The following is a 25,651-nucleotide window of genomic DNA, read 5'->3' as shown; positions in this document are numbered from 1 at the left end:
CGGTCTGCGGACTACGGACTCCGGGTCCTCCAACTGTCCCTTGTTTCAGTTGGGCTCAAGCATTTGCACCTGATGCTCATCTTGTGGCTGGGAATATAAGTGGCTCTGGGATTGAGTGTAGTTGGGGGGGGGGGGGGGTCATCTCGTCAGTCTCCACTTGGAGTAACCCATCAGTGGAAGGCTCGTTCACTCAGTGAGTTATGGATTTGGCTGTTCCGTAGCCCGCCGAGGTTACCGGCAGCCTCGAATCTTGGAGCCACCCGAGGCCGAGCTCCCTTCCTGTCACTCACCTCCGTCGGGTAAGCCAGGCCAGTTGCCGTTACCCAGCGGTTGGTTCTGTCCCTTGCCTTCGTCGGGTAAGCCAGGCCCTTTACCGTTACCCTACGGATGGTTCTGCCCCTTCCTGTTCCTCGCCGCCGTTGGGTGAGCTTGGCCAGTTGCCGTTACCCTACGATTGGTTCCATCCCTTCCAGTTTCTTGCCTCGGTCCGGTTGTGTCCCTTGACCTGCCCAGGAGTCCCGCTACCCGCCCAGTAGTCGAGCTGGAAGAACCCAATACTCAAGCCTCGAAGAACTCCAAGCCCCAATACTCAAACCTCCAAAAACTCGAAGCTCCAAGACTCAAGCCTCCAAAAAATCGAAGCTCCAAGTCTCAAGCCTCCAAGAACTCCAAACCCCAAGACCCAAGCCTTCAAAAACTCCATGCCCCAAGACTCTAGACTCGAGCTACCTAAGACTCCAAGAACTTCAAGTCTCCAAGTCTCCAACACCTAGAAAACAGTGAAATCTGCCATTTGTGGAAAATCAAATCAGCGTGGACTGTGTAACAAAAAAAAAAGAAAACTGCAAAAGTCACGATACTCTCGGTGCCAATATTGCATGCGAACACCTCACTTACCCTTAACCTGTACAACTTGGGAATGTGGGAGGAAATCCATACAGTTGTGGGGACAAGGTATGAACTCCTTACACAGAGTGGCAGGAATTGAACCCCAATCAGTGATCGCAGGTGTTATAGTGATACGTCAACTGCGACGCGGCCTTGCAGCTCCATTGTGTATGCAGAAATGATTAGTTTAGCTGTATATTAAATTAGTTTATTTGGCACAATATTGTGGGCTGAAGGGCTGTTACTGTGTTGTATTGTTGTGTTTTCTATGTTCTGATAAAGACACGATACACCTCTGATCAATGGTAATGTTTGCGAGTGAAATATTCAACACACTTCACTATATACATGTACATTAAAGTTAAAAATCTTCAGTTCGACGTTTCCTTTAACAAGATAAGATTAAGCAAGAGAGGGCACGGTTAAGGTCTACAAGGATGTTATATGGAAAGAACGAGTAGTGTCATAGAACACGACAGCCAGAAACCGGCCTCTTAGCCCATCTAATCTGACTGGTTGCATCGTTATGAACCCGAGAGACAGCTTTCCACACTCCTGTTGTCTATGTGCAGTCCCTATCAACAGTCTACTCAAAACTGCTCAGGTTTGTACTTGCATTAATGTGGGCCTAGGAAAGAATCCATACACGATAAATCCACAAACTTTGACACTCACGAACGATAGCTAGAGTATTACTAACTTCATTAGTTTGTGACGATGTTTTTTCTGACAACGCAATTATATGTGTTATATGTGCAAAATGGACCAGATGTGATTTAACCGCAGTGTTATAAAGCTGCATATAATACGCTACATGTAGAATTAAATCTTTAAAATCACACGAAGGACACATAAGGCAAAACATTTCTTTTTGTGATGTGTCGATGTATATTATTCTATAATCTCTCTGCTCTACCCATCAACTGTTTCTTCGTGTTCTCTTCCGGTTTGATTAAAATAATGTAACATTTTGGAACAAAGATGCAGCTTAACAATCCAAAACTTGATGCTAAAATTGCAAAGATTTCCACAGCGACGGTGTACTTCCCGGGAGTGCTTACATACGCTGGAATGAATGTTATCCACACTGCAAAAAAGATGAGCATGCTGAACGTTATAAACTTAGCCTCGTTAAACTTGTCCGGTAATGCTCTGCCCAAGAAGGCTAAGATCAAACATACGCACGCTAGTAGTCCGATGTAGCCGAAGACGCAGAAGAAAGCAACAGTGGAACCCACAGCACATTCGAGAATAATCTTTGAACTTTGATATTTGGTGTTTTTCGCCGGGAATGGAGGGGAAGTTAGTAGCCAGATCACACACACAATAACTTGAATCAATGTGGAGAGAAGGACAATGGATCTTTGCTGTGTAGGCCCGAACCATTTCATCACATTGCTAGACGGCAAGGTAGATTTGAAGGCCATCAGGACGACCAGGGTTTTGCTGAGAATGCAGGAAATGCACAGCACGAAACTAATCCCGAAGGCAGTGTGACGCACTGCGCACGACCACGCTGATGGCTGCCCAATAAACGCAATGGAACACAGGAAGCAGAGAATTAACGAGACCAACAGAAGGAAACTCAGTTCCGAATTGTTGGCCCTAACAATGGGCGTGTTTATGAAATATAGGAACACAGCAGCGACAGCTCCCGTGATGCAAGCCCCAAACAGGGACATGGCCGCGAGTATTACTCCCATGCTGTCGCGAAAGGAGAGGAACTCGATCTGCTTGGGAACACAACGGTCTTTTCGATCATTCGACCAGTAATCCACAGGACACTTGATACATTCTGTGGAACCTGTGGATGGAAAATGCAATGTGATCAGCTATAGTGGGAGGTGTTACACTGTCATTCTTTGGCATACAATCGGCTCTAATTCGATCAGCGTACTTTACCTGTTTGATTGCTAATCTCTCCGTCAGAACAGGGTAAGCAATCGAAGCAGCAGACGGGCTGACCTTGTCGAGCTCCCTTTCTTGTACCTTTAGCACACGGTTCACTGCAGACAGATACTGGAACCTGTGGAGTCAGAACATTCCTCACTGAACGGTACTCCCTTAATGCGCAATCGCAGGACATGTCACGCTTTTGTGAGTTTTTCTTTCCAGGATTAAAGATTAACTTTATCCAGTAGAGGGGCGGTAATAGGATACTGATCTGCGTAAAGCTTTGGAGCGCAGGTGACCCGGGTTATGTTCCCGCCGCTGCCTGTAAGGAGTTTGTTCATCCCGTGTTTGTGTGGCTTTCCTCCGGGTGCTCCGGCTTCCTCCCACATTACAAAGGCATACAGGTTAGCATGTTAATTGGGCAACTGAGTCTAATTGGGTGCCGCGGACTCTTTAGGCTGGAAGGGCCTCCATCTACTGTATCTCGAAATAAGAAGAAACATTTTCGTCATATATATTCATATGTATGAGGAATTTGTTGTGGTGTGTTGGTGCAATAGGCAACAACATGGTGCTGATCTGCAGTTGTGGGTGTACTTGATCTGGTTTTGAGAAATGTACCTGGTCATGTATCAGACCTTTCGGTGTTGGAGCATTTTGGAGTTAATGATCACAACTCTATCTCCTTTACCATAGTGCTGTAGAGAGATAAATGCAGAGAATGTGGGAAATAATTTATTTGGGCTATGGGTAAACATGGTGCTATTAGGCATAAACTTGGGAATGCACAGCAGAAATGTTGCAAATGTTCAGGGATTATTATCATGACGTTCTGCACTGGTCTGTTCCAGTGAGTCAGATAAAAGATATAGGGTAGAAAACCGACGGTGTCCAAAAGGTGTACAAAAGCAAGTTAGCCGAAAAGAAAGACTTACGAAAGGTTCAACGAACAAGGTACTGACAAAGCTCTAGAAAATTAGTGTTGCCAGGAAGGATCATAGGAATTAAAATAGGAGAGCTTGAAGGGGTCATGAGAAGGCCTTGGCGAGTAGGATTAAGGATAATCCCCATGCATTCTGCAACTATGTGAAGAGCAAGAGGATAGCCATGTGAGAAGAGGACCAATCTGGTGCGACAATGGAAACAAGTGGATGGACTCGGAGGAGGTAGCGTAGGCATCTAATGAATACTTTGCTTCAGTTTTCACCAGGGAAAAGGATCTTGCTAACTCTGAGGACGACTTACAGCAGACTGAAACAGTTGAGCGTATAGAAAGTAAGAGGGTAAATCTCGGCAGATTCTACAGTAGGTTACATTGTTAGCAAAACACTGTGGCCGGAAGGGCCTGTAATATGCTGTAGATATCAATGTTCTATGTTCTAACAAAAAAAAATTGAAAAGTTAGAAGAAATAAAGTTTTGTGAAAAATAGAAAAGCTGCCAATATGTAATAACTGTACACAGATACATAAATACCATCATGTATTTAAAATGTAAATGCATAATAAGACTTGGTTTAAAGTGTTTGCAGCGCATTGTAATAGAAAGATGGGAACGGGAGGGCTAGCGAGAATGCTTGATCAGATTAATTGTATAGGGAAAGAAGCTTTTAAGTCGTTGTTTATGTTAATAGCCTCATCACTTTTTCCAAAGGGAACTCTAGAAGAGCTTGCTGAGTGGGTAGTCTCCACGATATTTTTTTTTCCCTGCCCGCTTGTCGTGGAAACATACAAGTCCTATATCTGCCTCAATTACTTCTTCTGGCAGTTCGTTTCATATACTAACTACCTACTGGATGAAAAAAAAACATGCCCATTAGCTCCCGGTTTAATCATTCCACTGTCACATTAAACTTATGCTCTTTCGGAATTACTGTCTGGTTTGGTGCAGCATTCTCCCACAAAATAGTACTTCTACGGTAAACTGTCAGGTCAACAGAAAAGGCCCTTGATTGCAGTCTGCAATCAAAGGCTCAAATTTCACCAATAAGAGCTGGGACCAAAGGGTGGAGGAGGGTGGTCTGAGGAGGTGTGGGGAGAGTGTTGAGGGTATCTATGGTGGGACGAAGATGGAAACTGGTCGGACACAAAGAGTCCATTGTGCGGCCTCAGAGACACGAGATTGCATAGTGGTGAGGGGAAATTTGATACTAGGGTTCCAGTGACAACGCCTAATTCTCGGCTTGGACGTGCGGTCCGTTAGGTTCTAGGCTGGAGGCAAAGTTGGATACAGCGTTTTTAGCAGTTCGAAGTTGTCCGGGATCGTTGGAACACGCATTGCCGGCGGTAGAATTGGGGTTTTGAATCCGTTCAGGATCAGTGGGACCAGTGTTGACGATGTCCAGAGCCATCGGGGACGGTAAGTGATGCGGAGAAATTCGAAATCTAGGGGCATCCAACTGAATCGAGGCTCAATTCTGAGGTAGCAGGGATTGCAGTCTAGGGCCCTAGTGGGCCGTCGGCTTTGAAGACGACGGCTCCGCAGTCTTCAGATGAGCCATCTGCCGATCCTTGCTGACGCGGGGAAGGCGAGGAACCAGCGATCGAAAACTTGGATCCGGCAGAGACAAAGTATTGGAGAGATCTATTGCGTCTGGAGGAGTGAGAATCCCGGATCTGTGGCAGCGATTCGACAGGACCACTAGATTTCTCCGCATTCTAGAAAGAGTGGCGCGTAGAAAGAGTGGTGGGTGCGAGGAATGCTCTGCCGGCAACAGGGTGGAAGTGGATGCAATAGGGCCTTTTTAAAGACTCGTAGATAGGTACATGGAGATTAGAGAAACAGAGGGTTATGCAATAAGGTAATTCTAGGCAGTGTCTAGAGTAGGTAACATGTTCAGCACAAAATTGCGGGCCGAAGAGCCTATAATGTGCTATAGATTTCTATGTTCGGTGTTCTAGAGTATGGAATGAAAAGCAGGTGGGGAAGCATCAATTGAAAGTGAATAACTGGGGTCCTCAGAGGCTCTAAATCGACAAGTTTGGAAACTGATCTGGAAGCAATATGGTACAACCTGGCGGCGGAGACGAATCCCAGGAAGGTTGCATGGTTGTGGTAGCAGGTCTAGATGAGACAATGGTCGAAGATGGCGGAGGGCAGCAGAGGTCACAGAGGGGGAACAGTGAGAGAGGGTTTCATTGAACTCCCGTCTAACGGAAGATTGAAACTTCTTCAGGTTATGCATCTGTCGTACAGAGTTCGTAGAACGAGTAATATCACAAGCATGAGGAAATCTGCCGATGCTGGAAATCAAAAGCAAAACGCACAGCGCTGGAGGAATTTAACAGATCACTGGACATCTATGTTCAGTGAACAGACGAAGTTTCAGACCGTGACCTCTCTCCAGGACTGGAAAGGAAGGGAGAAGTCAGGTTAAGAAGGTTGGGCAGCGGGGAGGAAGAAGTACATGGTGGCAGGTGATACGTGAAGCTGGAAGAAGAGAATGGGTGTAGTTGATTGGTGAAAAATGGTCAAGGGCTGTAGAATTGACTGATAGGAGAAGATAGAAAATCTTGGAAGAAACCAAAGGTGGAGGAGAACAAGATGAGCGAATGGGCAGGGACAGAGACAAAGGTAGGAAAGGAAAAAAAAAAGAATGGGGAATGGTGAGGGAGAAGAGAGCTGGCATTACGGGAATTTCGGGAAATCGATATTCATGCTAACAGGTAGGAGGTTACTCAGATGGATTGTAAAAGGAATAAACTCCACTCGAGCTTCCAGCTGGGTACAGGTATTGAGCATAACCGATGTTTCAATGAAAAACATTGCATCAGGGATGAAGCCTTTTTTGACATTCAATGTATATATTGAAACCTATTGAATGGTAATTCGGCAGGACGTGTAGGGGCAGTTATGGCACTCGTTACGCTTGGAAGGCTATGTACCAGGAGGCAGATCAGTGGAGAGAGGCAAACAGATAAGAGAGTCGTTTCGGGTGCGAACCTTGGAAGAAGAGTAAAATAGAATTGGGGGGGTGGGGGCGGAATGGATCATCGAGAGAAAGCTGTGCTGGGTGCTGGGATCCCGTGAAGATTGCGGAAGTTTCTGATGGCAGAGAATTATGTGCTGGATGGGGAGGCTAGTGGGCTGGTAGGTGAGGGTAAAAGGAACCTTATCCTTGTATGACGGCGAGAGGATGGGGTATAAATAGATGAGCGCGAAACGGTATATGGGTGAGGGCAGTATTCATTGTGGAGGATGGGAAGCCTCCTTTTTTGAAAGTGGATATCTTGGTTATTTTGGAAGGAAAATCCTCATCCTGAGAGCTGTTGTGGCAACGACAGAGGAACTGAGAGAAAGGCGTAGAATCTTTTAAGTGAACGTTTGGAAGAGGAAAAGACTAGATATCTGTTAGAGTCAGTGGGTTATGAAAGATATCAGCCGATAGACTGTCTGCAGAGATGGAGGCGGAGAGATCGAGAAAGAGGAGAGAGTGTCGGAAATGAATTACGTAAGTTTGCCGGCAGAGTTAAAGTTAGAGGCAATTTTGACGAAATCGACGAGCTGACCATGAAGCACAAACCAGCCTCAATGCAATCATCCATGTAGCGTAGGCAGATTTGGTGAGCGACTCCGGTGTAGGATTGGAACATGGATTGTTCCACGTAGCAGACAAAAAGACAGGATCCGTATGAGAGCCCTTGACTACATCTTTCACCGGGAAGTCAGGGAACTTAAAGAAATTTGCAAAGCTTGTGTACTGTCACGGCTGTACGTAGGAAGCGAGCATAAATATCTTGGTCGCCATGGATGAGATGTGCTGAAGGGCCCGTTTCAGTGGGGCCGAGATTTATAGTTTGCATCACTTTTTTTGCTTTGCAACTTTAGCACAGAGATCAGATGAGGACCGTAGATTGATTTGGATTGTAGTGAGGAAGTTTCTTTCTAAGCCCTGGTACGCTGCTGCAGAACACTCTCACCTGTGTGTCCCGCGGCTGCAGTAACGTCTGTGATTCTGAACTCTGGCAGGTGTGTTGAGTAAACGGATGGTTTCGTCTTATATAAAACTGCACTTGAGAAAAGGAATAAAAATTCCAACCGACAACAAAATGATGTGGAGAGTATTATGTTGTACACTTAATATTTTAGGAACCGCTTCTTACCGTCCACCGTCAGGTTTCTGAATGTACAAGGAACCGGTGAGTATTGTTTTTCCCCCACTGTTTTTGCACTATATATATCTCATAGTAATATTTTATCATAATCATACATTGCAATGTACAATTACTCAGTGTGTTTTGATTTTTTGGTTTATACTGCATATTATATATACACATTTGAATAAAGAAAATACATTTGTAAAAGCATCAGAACAATCTTTTCAACTTATGTCCGTGATAATAAACTTGAGTTCCTTACATTGTGTCCAGATCCGTGCCAAACGATTTCACTTTCCTCTAAGGTAAATTCGTTCCCCGGAGGCAGGGCAGCATCGTAATATCCAACTTTAACCAACTCCACTGAACCGTCCATTCGTCCTTGCCAGTTTATCACGTCATAGGAAGCGATGGGATCTCCATTCTCATCAAAGCTTATTTGTTCTCCGAACTGATTGGTGAAGCGGACCTCCCGAAGATAGTGCAACAGCTGCAGATACAACAACATTCATTAAGTTAAACCTTTTACTCATTGAATAATGCTTAATATCTAAAATAACTATATTAAACCAGGTTCCTTTTGACTGGAGTTTAAAACAGTGCACACATCTGTACTTGAAAGACAGCAATGAATATTACATTCATTTTTCACATGTCCAGTACATCGAAGCATCGAAAACTGCAATGAAATACATAGTTTGCGTCAAGGACCAACACCGACCGAGAACGTGCTGGGGATAACCCTCAAGTGTCAAAGAAACATAGAAAACTGCAGCACAATACATGCCCTTCGGTCCACAATGTCGTGCCAAACATGTCCCTACTTAGAAATTACTAGTGTTACCCATAGACCTCGACTTTCCTAAGATCCATGTACCTATCCTAAGCTTCTTAAACGACCCTATTTTATCTGCGCTCACCAATTTCTGCATAAAACTCTTACCACTGATATCTACTCTGTACCTACTCCAAAGACTCTTAAACGTGACCTCTTGCGGCAGCCATTTCAGTCCTGGGAAAAAAGTTACCTGGGAATGTTGCATGGGTTTCAGCAGCTAAGTTACAGGGAAAGATCGAAAAAGTTAGGTTTTTATTCTTTGGAGCGTAGAAGATTGAGCGGGGGGACTTGATAGAGGTACTTAAAATTATGAGGGGGATAGATAGAGTTGACGTGAATGTGGTTTTTCCATTGAGAGTAGTGGAGATTCAAACAAGAGGACATGAGTTGAGAGTTAGGGGGTAAAAGTTTAAGGGTAACAAGAGGGGGAATTTCATTACTCAGAGAGTGGTAGCTGTGTGGAACGAGCTTCCAGTAGAAGTGGTAGAGGCCGGTTCGGTATTGTCATTTAAAGTAAAATTGGATAGGGATATGGACAGGAAAGGAATGGAGGGTTATGGGCTGAGTGCGGGTCAGTGGGACTGGCTGAGAGTAAGCGTTCGACACGGACTAGAAGGGCCGAGATGGCCTGTTTCCGTGCTGTAATTGTTATATGGTTATATGGTTATAAAAAGACTCTGACTAGCCACACGATCAATGCCTCTCATCAACTTATACACCTCTATCAGGTCACCTCATCCTCCGTCACTTCAAGGGGAAAAGGCCGATTTCACTCAACCTGTTTGCATAAGGCATGCTTCCCCAATCCAGGCAACATCCATGTAAATTTCCTCTTCACCCTTTCAATGGTTTCCACATCCTTCCTGCAGTAAGTCGACCAGAACTGAGCACAGTCCTCCAAGTTGGGTCGGACCAGGGTCCTATATAGCTGCAACATTACCACTCGGCTCCTAAATTCAATTCTACGACTAATGAAGACCAATGCACCGTAAGCCTTCTTAACCACTGAGTCAACCTGAGCAGCAGCTTTGAGCGTCCTATGGACTCGGACCCCAAGATCATTCTGATTGTCCACACTGCCAAGAGTCTTACCATCAATACTATATTCTCTCATCATATTTGACCTTCCAAAATGAACCACTTCACACTGATCTGGGTTGAACTCCATCTGCCTCTTCCCAGCCCAGTTTTGCATCCTATCAATGTGCCGCTGTAACCTCTGACAGCCCTGCACACTACGAACAACACTTTCAACCTTTGTGTCATCAGCAAAGTTACGAACCCATCCCTCCACTTCCTCATGCGGCTCATTTATAAAAATCACGAAGAGTAAGGGTCTCAAAACAGATCTGTGAGGCACACCACTGTTCACCGACCTTCATGCAGAACATGACCCATCTATAAATGACCCTCGCCTTCTGTGCGGAAGCCAGTTCTGGATCCACAGAGCAATGTCCTCTTGAATCCCATGCCTCTTTACTTTCTCAATAAGCCTTGCATGTGGTAACTTATCAAATGCTTTGCTAAAATCAATACACACTACATCTATTGCTCTTCCTTCATCAATGTGTTTAGTCATATCCTCAAAAAATTCTATCAGGCTCGCAAGGCACGACCTTTACTTGACAAAGTCATGCTGACTATTCCTAATCATATTATACCTCTCCAAATGTTCATAAATCCTGCCTCTACCATAACGTCCCCGTCTTATTGGAACGTCCCTCTGTAGAACTCCACACAAATATCCCCTGCACCTTTCCCTGAGAATACCTGTTCCCAATTTAAGCTTCCAAGTTCCTGTCTGATAGCCTCATAATTCCCCTTATTCCAATTAAACGCCTTTCTAACTTCTCTGTTCTAATCTCTCTCCAGTGCTCAATTATGTTCACTATCTCCAAAATGTCCTCCCAGTGAGACATCTGACACCTGACCAGGTTCATTTCCCAATACCAAACCAAGCAGAGACTCTGCTCTTGTAGGCTTATCTACATATTGTGTCAAGAAACCTTCCTGAACACATCTAACAAACTCCACTCCATCTAAACTCCTTGTTCCAAGGATATGCCAATCGATATTTGGGAAATTAAAATCTCCCACCACGACATCTCTGTTATTATTACACCTTTCCAGGATCTGTTTCCCTATTTGCTCCTCGATATCCCTGTTAATATTGGGGGCCTATAAAACACCCAGAAGAGCTATTGACCCCTTCCTATTCCTAACCTCCACCCACGAAGACTCCGTAGACAATCCCTCCATGACGTCAACCTTTTCTGCAGACGTGACACTATCACTGATCAACAGTGTCACGTCCCTACCTATTTTGCCTCCCTCCTTGTCCTTTCAGAAACAACTAAAACCCGGCACTTGAAGTAACCATTCCTGTCCCTGAGCCATCTAATTCTCTGTAATGGCCACCACATCATAGCTCCAAGTACTGATCCATGCTCTAAGCTCATCCGCTTTGTTCACAATACTCCTTGCCTTAAAATAGACACATCTCAAACCGTCGGTCTGAGTGCATCCCTTCTCTATCACCCGCCTATCCTCCTTCACACACTGTCTCCAAGCTTTCTCTATTTGTGAGCCAAACAGCTCTTCCACAATCTCCCTGGTAGCCTTAGCAAACCTCCCCACCAGGATATCGGTCCTCCTAGGATTCAAGTTTTTGTATGGGTCACACCTGCCCCAAAGGAGGTACCAATGATTCAGGAATCTGAATCCCTACCCCCTGCTCCAAATTCCTCAGCCGTACATTTATCCTCCACATCATTTTATTCATATAATTACTGTCACGTGGCACAGGCAGTATTTCCGAGATTACTACCTTTGCGGTCCTCCTTCTCAGCTTCCTTCCTATCTCCCTGTAGTCTGTTTTCAGGTCCTCTTCCCTTTTCCTACCTGTGTCCTTAGTAGCAATATGTACCACGACCTCTGGTTGTTTTCACTCCCACTGCAGGATATCGTGAACGCGATCTGAAACATTCTGGATACTGGCACCTGGAAGGCAAACTACCATCCGAGTTTCTTCACTGCGTCCACATAATCGCTTGTTTGATCCACTAACTATAGAGTCTCCTATCACTACTGTCTTTCTCTTCCTTCCCGACACTTCTGAGCCACAGCGCCGGACTCTGTTCCAGAGGTACGGCCACTGTTGCTTCCCCCAGGTAGGCTGTCCCAGTCATCGGTACTCAGACCGGTGTACTTATGTTCAGGGGGACAGCCAAAGGGGTAGTCTCTCATACCTGGCACTTCCCCTTCCCTCTCCTCCCGAGGCCCCGGTGTGACCATCTGCATATTACTCCTTTCTACCACCTCCCTGCTCCACCTGATCAGACGAAGGTCATCGAACTGCAACTCGACTTCCCTAACGCGGTCCCTTAGTAGCTGCAGCTCGACACGCCGGCTGCAGGTATGGCCTTCCGGGAGGCTGGGAGACTTCAAGACTTCCCAAATCTGAAACCGAGCAGAGAACACCTGCCTCACACACGTACTTCCTTTCCACAATTAACACAGGTGAACCTCTCCTGGTGTCGCAATGCTTCCGATGACAAAAAACGTGCCCACAACTTATGAAACCTTACTTACCAGTTTGACATTTTAGAAAGTGGGAGGAGACCGCAGCACCCGAAGGAAGCCCACGTGTTACGTGGAGAATGGACAAACTCCTTACAGGCCGCGGTGGGATTTATACCCTGGTACTGGCGTTGGAAAACGTTACGCTAACTGTTGTGCTTTTGTGCCGCCCAGTACCAAATAAAGTTGATCCTTAATCTTCGATCCTTGAATTGAACCCCAATGGAATGTAAAACATCTCTTAACCGCTATGCTATCGCTCCGTAAATTTTCTTGACTAATATAGAAAGTACTTTTTGCCAGACGGGAATATTCCGCTTGTTGCTTACCTGCCAGGGTAAAATGTTTGATTTTTGGCCACAGGTTTTGTTCACAAAGGGTCCGTTTCCGTCTGTACACGATTGTAAATTATGAAGAGCATGCGCCACAGCGTACACAGCTTTATACACATTGTAGGAGATTCTCAACTGTGAAACGTCAGCGTATGTATTTTCCACCGTCTCTAGACTCTCCGAACCGTTGCACAGTTTATTTGGAGAGAACGACGCGTTTCCGTACAGAATCTGATTTGACAATTTTGGACTGCAGCCAAAAACATCCCGCCACAGTTCATCCACAAATGGGTGGTCTGGTGCCGAGGACGGATGGAGTTTGACCAGAAATTCTCTCAGACCAGTAATTTCCTCTTTCTTGATCGCAAACCCGATAGTTCCTGAAAGTATTTCACGGCTTTCCTCAGACCACAGATGGGCCGATGTTATCCAGCCCTCGCTCGCTATGATTTGAATGTCAGTAATGTTCTGTAGACGCATTTCCTTCACCAAGGACATTGCATCGCTTTCAAAAGTGAAAAGAATTACCACTTTAGCAGAGGACTTTTGCATCGTCGCTGTCACTTGTATCAGCTTAGATCTGGTGCTTGCAGAAGAAATAAATTCAATAAAAGCGATGCATGTCTCAAACTTAGAAACTTCTTGAATAAACGACAATATCGCGAATCGACCATATTCACCGTTATCAGCGACAATCCCGATCCAAAGCCACTGGAAGCGCTGTACAAGTCTGACCAAGGCTTTGATCTGAACGGCATCACTAGAAGCAGTTCTGAAGAACGTTGGGAACTCTCTCTTGTCACTTAGGCAGGTACAGGAAGAAGAGTAGCTGATCTGGAAGAGAAAACACATGTTACACAGCACATCAAGCACAGTTCTCTAGCATTTGAGAGTCCTTGATTCCGACTTTGGGGTAAAACAGTTTGGTTATGCAAAATTTATTTTCATTAGTCTGTCAGAGTAAATTCGGCTATAAGGAGACACTGAAAAAGAACTATATTTTTTTAAAAAAACTAAAATCTTGTTGAAGTATTAGCTTTAAAGAGATTAGCTTTATTTGACATACATCGAAACATACAGAGAAATGCTCTGTTTTCGGTCAAATCAAATTCACGGGATTACACTGGGGGAAGCTGTAAGCGTTGCCACGTTTAGGGTGCCACCAATTCATGCTCACTTCTCACTAATCCGAACCGACAGGCAATTGGGCTGAGGCAGCAAATCGGAGCACCTGGAGGAAACACATTCGTTTGGAATCAAGCATTTAACAGAAAGCAGCAGATTAAACTGAGACCAGTCCTGATGTCGGGTCTTTGTTCGAAATGTTGAACATGCATTCCCCTCCATCGATGCTGCTAAACACGTTGAGTTCCTCCAGTATTTCCTGTGCATTCTGGTATGTGAGAGTCTGTTGTGTTTAATATACTCAGGTAACTTCTTTAACATTTCGGAACATCTCCAATCGTTTCACAAGTTAAACTGCACCTTGTGGAACTGAAAACTAAAAAAAATAATCAACACTATTTCTGCACAATAACACTTATAAGAATTATATGCTATGGTATTACATTTCAATTATATATTCCATAAGAATTATATGCTATATTCTTATATCGGAATGGTTGCAATAGACGGAAAAAGATGGACTTGCAGCACATTACAGTTTGGTACGTATAATATTGTGGGCATCGCTGAATTGTGGTTGAAGGAAGATTATAGCTTGGAGTTTTACAGCCAAGGATCCATTTTGTATCGAAAGTAGAAGCAGGTAGCAGGGGGGCTGTTAATGTTCTGCTGTCAAAAATAAGTAAATCACTAGAAAGAGATGACAGTAGGTGTGAACCGTTGTGGGTAGAGCCAAAGAATTGCAAATGTAAACAAAGCCCTGATGGGAGTTAAATGTCTACAAAACAGTAGCAGGGATGTGTTCTACAGGTTACAACGGGAGTCAGAAAATGCACGCCAAACGGGTAATATTACAATCATCACGAGGTATTTAAGTATGCAGGTAGATTAGGAAAATGGGGTGAATGCTGGATCACAAGAGGGGGAATTTCTAGAATGCATACGAAATTGTATTTTAAAGCACCTCGTGTTTGAGCCGACTGAAGGGTCAGCTATTCTGGATTGGGTGTTGAGAAACGATCTGGAGATGATTAGAGAGCTTAAGGTAAAGGTACTCTTAAGGGAGAATGAACACAATGTGATAATATTTACACTACAATTTGAGAAGGAGCGACTAAAGTCAGATGTATCAGTATTAAAATAGAATAAAAGGAATTGCTGAGGCATGAGAGTGGGGCTAGCCAAAACTGAAAAAAAAAACACTGGCCGGATGAGAGCAGAACAGCAATCTCTGGAATTTCTGGAAGCGACTTGAAGGCGCAGAAACTCCTCTTAAAGAGGAAGAAGTATTCTATAGAGAAAGTGACATTACCTTGGCTAAAGAAGAGAAGTAAAAAAAAACATAACATTTGAATAGAGGGCATATGATAGAGGGAAACGTCAAAGAAATTTAAGGGATTGGGAAGCTTTGAAAAGCCACCAGAAGGCAACTAAAACGTGTAATGAAAGAGAGGCGAGAGTGGACATCTGACTGCTGGAAAGTGATGCTGGAGAGGGAGTGATGGGGGACAAGAAAATGGCGGACGAAACGGTATAAGTATTTTGCATCAGTCGTGACTGTGCAAGACACTGCCAGCATGCCGGAATTTCGCCAGGGTCAGGGGGCAGAAGTGTGTGAAGTTCCCTTTACAATGGATACCATGGTTCAGAATCAGACAGGTCGTAACGTACTTAAGCTCCCTGGACCAGATGGTACACAGTCCAAGGTTCTGCAAGAGGTGGCAAAAGAGATTCTGGAGGTATAAGTAATGATCTTTCAAAAATCAAATGTTTTAAGATCGGAAGGAGACAAAAAAAAGGAAATTATAGGCCAGTTAGTCTGATCTCAGTGGTTGCGAAGGTGCTGAAGGATCGGGGTATTTGGACGCACACGATATCCTTGGTGTCATTTTTCAGATGACAGGAAGGATAGTGAAGTTTTGAACAGTGTGGAGATTGATAGGCTACGACAGGACATTGACAGGATCCAGAGCCGGACTGGGAAGTGGCAGGAGGAGTTCAACCTAGAAATGTTCTAACAATGGAAGTTATAGGTAGCCATTAGTGATAGTAAAATAACCTATGTCAGTAAATTTGTAACCAAATAATTCTACGTGCTTCAATGCAGACAATGCAGACAATCAATAATCTTGCCATTCAGCTCCGCCTACTTATACCTCGTGACATTCAACAGACTGTAGAGCACAGCCTGTACAGTTTAGGCCAGACACTATTTTCTACAGACCGTACAGCTTACAGTAAATTAAGGAATCCTACCAGGCCGATATTGAACGGAGCCAACAGGCGGGAAGCAACGATTGATTCCGAAGACGCGGCGTCGCCCACAACAATGGCCACTGCTGGGAGTGCTGAGCAAGTGTAACTGGATTCAGGTTCATCTTCCTGGTTCAGTAACTGGAGGACTCCTTTGAGCGATTCGGAGTGTGCATGGCAGCTATCAAAGATCCTATAGCCAAGAGTTATATTGGGAAGCAGATCCGGATTCTGGTTTATTTCATCAATTGCGAAAATCATCGTCTGTGCCCAACCGAGCTCCCCTTGCCGGAATCTAGTAAATATACAAGAGATCTGTCATCATATTGGAGAGACATGCAAAAATATTAGTCAGTCCACACTGTCATAGCACTGTGTATAATTCTGCTCTTCACGTTACGTGGTCGTAACAGAGAGAGTGGAAAAGGGATTCAGTGGATTACAGCCTGGAATAGAGCACCATAGTTAAAAGGAGAGATTGTATCGGATGCGTTTATTCTCAGTGGAATGGAGGAGGACGAAGAGTGACCTTATAGATGCTTATAAAATTCTGAGCATCTCCCCTCAGATCATCAGTCTTTTCCCAAGGCAGGGGAGGCTAAATCTGGATGGAACGATTTGAGCCAAGAGTGGGGAAATTTGAAAGAAGACTGGACGGTCAGATATTTAAGTGGAGAGTGGTAAGGGCCTGAACCACAGTGCTGTACTTTTCTATAGTTCAATGAAATGGATCTTGAAGTGAACGTGAGGTGAAGAGTGTTTGTAAGAGAGTCCAGGAGCTATGGAGATGAGTTCTTCAACTCGTTCTCAATATTTCGTGCTTATTTATTATTATCAATAGATGACCTTTTAGTGTATTTGCACAGTTCATTGTCTTTTGCACGTTGGTTGTTTGTCCGTCTTATTACGTGCGGGATTTCATTGGTTTGTCTTCTTATGAACTGTGAATTCCCGTATGGAAGTTAACACCAGTGTTGTATACGGTGAAATTTCCTCAATCATTGTATCTCCCTGTCAATCAAGACAAATAGCTATTCAGCAGGTGAAAAGATATACAACAGATGTTGACTCCCTGAATTCGACCTTCCAGCTGATTCATTTTCTGTGATGCCGTGTACATTAATGGAAAAGTACAATACAGGAGTAAGCCCTTCGGCCCATCTTGTTAGTACCAAGCCGCTTAAAATAACTTCTCCAGTCTACCTTCACCAGGTCAATGGCTCGCCATACCTCTATTTTCTATGTAACTATCCAAACATTTCTTAAACGTTTGAATCAAGCTCTCATGCACCTCTTGCGCAGGAAACTCATTCCACCCACTTATAGTCCTGTAGTGAACAGGTTTTCCCTCACCTTCCCAATAAAGTTAACATCTTTTACTCTTCACTCTTTTCAGTCTTACGGTCTTGATGAGTGAAGAAGTTTCCACTCACTTTCCCCATGACCTTCACGTTTTCTACCGTTTCACTCTCACAGTACTCTGAGTGACGAGGTTTCCCCTCACGTTCCCGAGAAAAGTTGTATTTGTCACACTTAACTCATGACCTCCAGTTGTAGTCCCACTCAACCTAAATGGAAACAGTCTGCTTGCATTTACCTTATCTAAACCCCTCATAATATTGCATACCTCTATCAAATGTCCTCTGAATCTTCTAACTTCTAAGGAATAAAATCCTAACGTAGTCAATCTTTCGATATAGCCCAGGTCCCCCAAGAGCCCGCAACATCCTTTAGAAATTTATTTTTACATCATTTGTACTTTATATGCAACATTTGGGTATGTAGGTGACAAAAAATGAACAAAATATTCTAAATTATGCCTCACCAATGCATTATACAACTTCAACATGACATTTCATCTCTTGTATTCAGTATTTGATTTAGAAGGCCTATCACCAAAAGCTTTCGTTACGAGACATATAGACCTGTGACGCAATTCTCAATGATTTCGGGACCTACATGCCGAGATCTATTTGATCCAATACACTCCTCAGAACCCTGACGTTTACTGTATAAGACGACCCTGGTTGGCACAACCGAAGTGCAACAACTGGCATTTATCGGCATTAAATTCGATCTGCCATTTCAGCCCTTTTTCCATCTGGTTCAGTTCCCGCTGCTATCCATGAAACACACACACAGTGTACTGGAGGAACTTAGCAGACCAGGCAGGATCAATGGAAAAGTGTAAACAGTCATCATTTCTGGCCGAGACGCTTCATCAGGGCTCTCAGTCAGGAATATTTACTCTTTGTGCCTTGCTTGGAATTCTGGCTGTTACAAGGAGGGACTGGGGGCGAACCCAAGTGGAGGACACATGCACGGAGGCGGACTAGGACTTGACTTGGACTCGGAGTCTTGCCTGTACTGGGACTCGGAGCGTTGAACTGGGTTGGAACTCAGAACATAAGATTGCTTAGACGTTAATCACTACACACGAAGTTATGCTGATGGGTTTTAATCTGTCCATGTCTAACCAAGTACTTATATATCCGGTCACTTAGAGTACCTTCCAATAATCGGCCTCCAGTTTCCTGGTTCATGTTTAGAGCCTTTCTTAAACAACGGAACAACATTGGCTATCCCGCCATCCCGCGGCACCCCACTTGCAGCTAAGGATGATTTAAATGTCACTGGTAGGGCGCCGGCACTTCTGCACGTTCCTCTGACAGGGTCCGAAAGAACACACTGTTAGGCCCTGGTGATTTATTCATCTTACTTTGCGTAAAGACAGTAAACACATACTGATTTCTAATCTGCATACCTTCGCTGAAGTTGCTTTAGTTCTATAGACATTGTGCCCGTCTCTTTAGTAAATACAGACGGAAAGATATATATTTAAGATCCCCCGCCATCTCTTTTAACTCCACGGTGGATTGCATTTTGATCCTCCTGAGGAACAATTTTATCGCTTGCAATCCTTTTCTTGTTAACACATCTCAGAACCCTTCAGGGTTATCCTTCACTTGCCTGTTAAGGCAATATCATGACTTCTTTTTGCCCTCCTGATTTCTTTATTATCTTGCATTTTTGTACTCCATAACCACCTCATATGTTCCTACCCCTTATGCTTGCTGTGCACCTCCTTTTTGCTCTTAACCAGAACCTCAATATCTATTAAAACCTAGGTTGTCTTTACCTTTTACTTTGATAGGCACAAAAATGTTCATACTCTCGAACTTTCACTTTTAAAGGCTCCACTTACCAAGTACACTTTTGTCAGAGATCAGACTGTCTTAATGGACTATTTCTGATCCGACAAAATTTGACCTTTCTTCAATTTAAAATCTGACCTCGTGAAGCAAACTCATCTCTTTGCATATTGACTTTGAAATTAATGGCAATGTGATCACTAGATGGAAAGTGTTCACCAACACAATCTTCTGTGAGCATAAGACCATAAGATATAGGAGCAGAATTAGGCAATTCAGACCATCGAGTCTGCTCCGCCACTCTGTCACGGCTAATCCCGGATCCCACTCATCCCCATACTTCTTCCTTCTCGCCACATTCTTTGACGCCATGACTGATCAGAAAACTACGAACTCCTACCTTAATTGTACCCACGGACCAGGCATCCACCCGCCGTCTGTGGCAGAGCATTTCACAGATTCATTAATCTTTGGCGACAAAAGTCTTTCCTCTCTTCCAAAATGTCGGCCCTCGAATTGGAAGCTGTGCCCTTTAGTTCTGGGTACCCTCATCAGACAAAATATCCTCCACACATCGACCCTATCTCATCGTTACAACATTGTGTAGTCTTCAATGAGATCCTCTCCTCCACCCAAACCTGCGCCCCGTATTCTTCCAAATTTCAGAGTACAGGCTCAAAACTTTCAAACGATCCTCATATGCTAATTTCCCCCCATTCCTGGAATCATCTACATGAAACTGCTTCGGGCTCTCTCCAATGATAACACATCCTTTCTCAGATATGGGGACCCAAATTGTTGACAATACTGCATGGGCGGCCTAATTACTGTCTTATGAATGTTCAGTATTATATGTTTTTTATATTCTATTCCCCTTGAAATAAATGCCAACGTTGCATTTGGTCTCTTTACCGGAGATTCAAACTGTAAATTAGAGACTGTGAAGTCTCTCTGCACCTCTGCTGTTTGAACCTTCTCCTCATTTAGATAATGGTCCGCACTATTGTTCCTTTTACCAAAATGCGTTATCATACATTTCCCAATACTGTATCCCTTCTGCCATTTTTATGCCCATTGTTCAAATTTGCCTGAGTCTTGCTGCAGTCGCATTACTTCCTCAGCACTACCTACACCTCCACCTATTTTCGTATCATCCGCGAATATTACCTCAAACCCATCCATGCCGTTATCAAAATTATTGCCAAAATTGGAAAGTAGCGAACCCCGTATTGACCTCAATAAACACCACTAATCACTGGCAGCCGGCTTGAAAAGGCATCCTTCCTCCCACTCGCTGCCTCCTGCCTGTCAGTTATTCCTATATCAATGCCAGTACCTTTCCTGTGACGCCAGAGGATTTTTATTTTGTTATGCAGCCTCATGTGTGGCACCTTATCCAATGACTTCTGAAAATACAGGTAAATGACATCTAATGCGTCTCCTTTGTCGTCCTAGCTTGCTACTTTCTCGAAGCGTTCTAAAAGGTTTGTGAGGCAAGATTTCCCTTCACAGAAACCAGCACATTACTAACCACTGAGTTTAGGATACCTGTCCTTTCATTTCATCTCTTTTGTCTTCCTTCCTTCTTAAAGAGTGGAGTGACATGTACAATTTTTCTTGTCCTCCTGGACCCTGACAGAATCAAGTGATTTTTTTAAAGATCATGACCAAAACATCCGCTATCTCTTCAACAATCTTTCTCAAGACTCTCTCAAGACTTCTGGACCAGGTGACTTTCCCACCTTCAGACCTCTTTTATATTGTTGAATAGTTTGCCCTCATATTTAGTCTCTTCGCTTCTTAGAGCTTTAGTTGTAGCTTTTTGTTGGATTTAAAATGCCTCCCAATCATCCAACTTCCCACTCACTTTTTCTTTAACTTATATGCCCTTTACTTGGCTTTTCCTTAACATTCCTTGACAGCCACGGTACCTACTTCTGCCATTTGAGGACATCTTCTCCTATATGATAATATCTACCCTGCGTCCTGTGAAATACCCCCAGAAGCTTCAGCCATCTTTGTCCCGCCGTCATCCTCGATGGTATCCCCGTCCAATCTAGCTGTGCAAGCTCGTCTCTCATGCCTTTATTCAATTGCGATACGGGTACATGTGACTTATGCTCCCCTCTCTCAAATTACAGCATGAATTTAATTATATTATGATCACTTGCCTTTTCTAGTTCACCAATAGCAGATCAGATATCACACACTCTCTCGCTGGGACGTCCATGTGCTGATTAAGAAAACTTTCTTGAACGCATCTGAGAAACCCTAGCCAATTTAGTCCTTTTATAGAATGGGATTCCCAGCAAATATGTGCAAATTTGAAAGTCACAGCTGTGTCAGTCAGAATATACTGGAGAGCTCATCTTGTGAGGCGTTATGCTTGGAACTGAGTAATACCAACCTTATGTTGCTTTCAGGAGTCTGCGCTCTCTCTACAAATGTGCTCATCTAAATCCATCGGATCGCTGAGTAGTCTCTAATCCCATTAACGTGGTGATACCTTTATTTATTACTCAGTTCCAACCACAACGCCTTACTAGGCGAGTTTTCCAGACTGTGCTGACTGAGCACTGTTGTGATATAGTCATTGGATAGTAACGCCTCCTTTCATCTCTCCCGCTGTGTGGCTTCTAAACAACGGCGCCCCATTGAGCTTCCAGTCCCGCCCCTCATTCTACCAAGTCTTACTATTCACTACACTATCATAATTCAGCTTCTCCGATGCCCGCTGATAACATCTGTAACATTTTGCAGCATTTGGCATTCAAAGGACAGTAGACAATAGACAATAGTTGCAGGAGTAGGCCATTCGGCCCTTCTAGCTAGTACCGCCATTCACTGTGATTATGGCTGATCATACACAATCAGTACCCCGTTCCTGCCCTCTTCCTATATCCCTTGACCCCGTTATCTATAAGAGCTCTATCTAACTCTCTCTTGAATGCATCCAGAGACTTGGCCTCCACTGCCTTCTGGGACAGAGCATTCCACATATCCACCACTCTCTGGGTGAAGAAGTTTTTCCGCACCTCTGTTCTAAATGGCCAACCCCTTATTCTTAAACTGTGGCCTCTAGTTCTGGACTCACCCATCAGCGGGAACATGCTTCCTGCCTCCAGCGTGTCCAATCCTTTAATAATCTTATATGTTATATTATGTTTCAATCAGATCATTTATTTAGAGTTGTATTTTTATACTATCTGTCTGTCTGTCTGTCTGTCTGTCTCTCTATCTATCAATCCATCTATCATTCATTTACTTTTATACTTATTTATTTAGTGGTACGTCGCCGAACCGGCCCTTCTGGCCCTACGAGTGGTGCCGTTCAGTAAATCAGCGACTTCAATCTAGCTAATAAAATTACAATTTACAACAACCAATTAACCTATCATCTGGTGGTCCTAATGAAGTTGGAGGAAACAAAAACATACCGCTGGCATCCCGTGACGAAGTACTCATACCTTTCAGACGGAGACGGGGAATGAACTCCGAACTCGATGCCCCGAGCTGTAATAACGACTCGCTAATTGCGAAGCCACTGTATTCAGTTGTTAATCCCGCTCTCGCTAGGTCCTGATTTGATGATTCAGTTTCATGGCAACTTGAAAATTATTTGTAAAAAAATTGCACCATATAGTGAACCAATCCTATCGTGAGGGTGGGAGTTGATTAGTTATTAATAACTGATTAGTTTACTTACTGATGACAACGGACAGGTTGAGGTTGAAATCGAAATGTATTGTACACTGGAGCCGTTCTAAAATGTATGGGGAATAAACCTCCCAGCATGACATCTCCGAGTTGAGAAATGCCGCGATTGAACTTTCCTCGCAGTTTGCACGTAGTTCCTTTGGCAGAATCTGCGTTTTTGATTGAGAAGAGAAATAATAGTCTCCAAATCGACAGAAACTGCATTATAAATGTTTTCAACAACTTTTCGAAGCACACTCACAATATAATACAGATCCTCTGATGAATACCTGTTTATATACCCATTGGTAAACAAGCATTGCAGATGTGATTGAATTCGCAGCTGCCGGATAAAATCATCCCACCGGAATAACCGGAGGATATTTCTGTTTTCTTGATAAACAGGTGTGCAGTGAGACGGAAATCAAGGAGAATTCTACATGCGGGAGGCAACGTGTGTCTGGGTTATAGATTTTAATTAAATTTTCTGTGACTGACATGATAGTTGCTACCTCAGTGAATAAGGTATTTGGGAGAACTCTCTATAGGCGCAATTTACACAAAACATTCAATGCTAAAGCCACAGGTAACGATTTTTCAGAATTCAACTATACGCTGCTATTGTCATTGTTATCTTTATGCTGTTAGAAGTTATCAATTGTCAAAAAACATTCTGCAGAGTCGTCAGCTAATAATGACAATTTAAACGGCATTTAATTTTTCCAACGGGGGAGGTAATATACACCTTCTGAGTGAAGACGCTTCTCTAATGTTTCCTTTACTTATTTAACCTTTCACCTTGAATCACTGAACATCTGTGACTTCAGAAATTAACCCCATCATTCCCGGAATAATCCCTGTGAATATCCATTCGACTCTCTTCAATGAGAACACGTCCTTTCTGAGATATTTGGCCCAAAAATATTGATAATACTGTAAGAGTGGTATTACTACAGCCTTATAGAATCTAAGCATTATCTCATTGATTTTATGTTTTATTCCCCTTGAAATAAATAACCAACATTGCATTTGCCTTCTTTACCACAGACTAACCGTAAATTAACTTTCTCGGAGTCCTGTGCTGGCCAAAGCGGATTTAAAACGTTAAACTCGAATGGGTCAAGGACAGTGGAAGCAGACAGATCAATTGGTTTTGCTCCTGCCATTTGCTTGGAGAAGGACGCTACCAATACGGGGAACTGTTTTACATCCTCCATTTTGAGAAATGGAGTTGCTTTGCTCTCTGTATTTTGAAGTGGACTCAGTGATGCTTCAGGTAATCTGCTAACCGGAGATAATTTCCAAATAAGATGCTATTTGTCAGATGTTCTTTGGTTGGATATAATATCCAGGTTTGTGAATGTTGGGGTTGTTCCCTGTCTGGAGTGGTTATAGCTGGTTGCGGAATGAGAACAAATAACCATAAATTATCGTCTGTCACTTGCTGGGAAGAGAAGAATAAATGGATGCTGGCCTGGAACAGAACGAATGCAAAGGTGTTAAAGTTCAGTCAGATGACCTGCAACCAATGATGGTGGAATGCAATATTTGAATTAGTAAGGGACGAGTATGAAATCGGACACTTTGCTATCAGCTTTAACTCTCTCAAGAAAAACCCACCATCATAAGGAAGGACCCCTGTTGGCCAGAAAGCATGAAAGTCTACAAATCAGTGAACAGTAGAAGCAGACAGACTTATTGTCTTTGTTCTTGCCTCATGCTTGAGACTGCCATTTTATAAAGACACTCTAATCTCCACTTTGTGAGTATGATAGCAAGCCTTGATCAACGTTTAAAGAAGACAGAATGATACTTTAGGTAATCTGCTGGATTGACGATAACTTCCAAGTAAGAAGTTATTTGAGAGATGTTCTTCGGATGGTATAATATGCAGGTTTGTGAATGTCGGGGTTGCTGCCTTCCTGGAACGATTCAAGCTCGTTGCTGAAAGAGAAGAAAGAGCCATACATTATTGACTGTCACTTGATGGGAAGAGGGCAACAAACATTTGCTGGCTTGGAGCAGAGCCAATAACAAGGTGTTAAAGAACAGACACAATGGCCAATGGCACTGGAATGTAATATTTGGATTGATAAGGAATGGATATAAAAATGGACACTTCGTGTGTTTGTAGCAGTAACTTCTAAGAATAAGCATCGCAGATACAAGCGTGAGCAACCCTGCGTGAAACACGTGGCGAGTGAATCGGGAACACGAAGAATGCCTGGCCAGCGTAGACTCCTTTGTCGGGTAATACCTTTGCTATTCTTTGATTATTCAGGAGAGTCAGGTATACTTAGGCTGTCAGGATGCGCACACAAGGCATTTAGTGTATGAATTCACGTAATTTTTATTTTAATAAATAAAGGTTCCTGTCAGTAAACATAGATCTCTCACTAATCATCGTTATAAAAAAAGTATTGTTTTACAGCAATCCCATGCCAGGGACTGGGCGAAGGAATGTCGATTAGCTGGACCTCGATGTGTATGCTGCAGTTGTTACCGACTTCAGTAAAGCCTATGTGGATACGTGCGTGCCAGCAAAAACTTTCTGTACATTCCCAAACCAAAATCCGTGGATGAATCAGGAGGTACGTCTTTTGATGAAGGCTAGATCTGTGGCATTCAAGTCTGGTGACCCAGGCCTGCACCAGAGAAACAGGTATGGTTAGCAGAGGGCTACTTTAAGTGCAAAGAGAACATTTCGAACGAGGTTGGAGGCGGCATCCGATATACGGCAACTCTGGCAGGGTCTGCAAGACATGTCTTCCGACAAAGTGAAACCCAACAGCATTAATGG

The 25,651-nt window shown here is 43.6% G+C and overlaps 1 protein-coding gene across 1 annotated transcript; it reads right to left on the bottom strand.

The window, feature by feature from the left end:
- Window positions 1–1,784: 1,784 nt before the first annotated feature.
- Window positions 1,785–23,076, bottom strand: LOC140724527 (extracellular calcium-sensing receptor-like). The gene is made up of 6 exons (XM_073038973.1): window positions 22,862–23,076; window positions 16,007–16,298; window positions 12,623–13,459; window positions 8,139–8,366; window positions 2,791–2,914; window positions 1,785–2,692 (listed from the first exon to the last, which is right to left on the bottom strand). Exons 1-6 carry the CDS (start codon window positions 23,074–23,076, stop codon window positions 1,785–1,787), a joined length of 2,604 nt encoding a protein of 867 aa, XP_072895074.1.
- Between the last annotated feature and the right edge of the window lie 2,575 nt (window positions 23,077–25,651).

This window comes from Hemitrygon akajei, chromosome 3 (assembly GCF_048418815.1).
Source record: "Hemitrygon akajei chromosome 3, sHemAka1.3, whole genome shotgun sequence".
Classification (NCBI taxonomy): domain Eukaryota; kingdom Metazoa; phylum Chordata; class Chondrichthyes; order Myliobatiformes; family Dasyatidae; genus Hemitrygon; species Hemitrygon akajei.
This window is presented reverse-complemented; position numbering and strand designations above follow the sequence as displayed.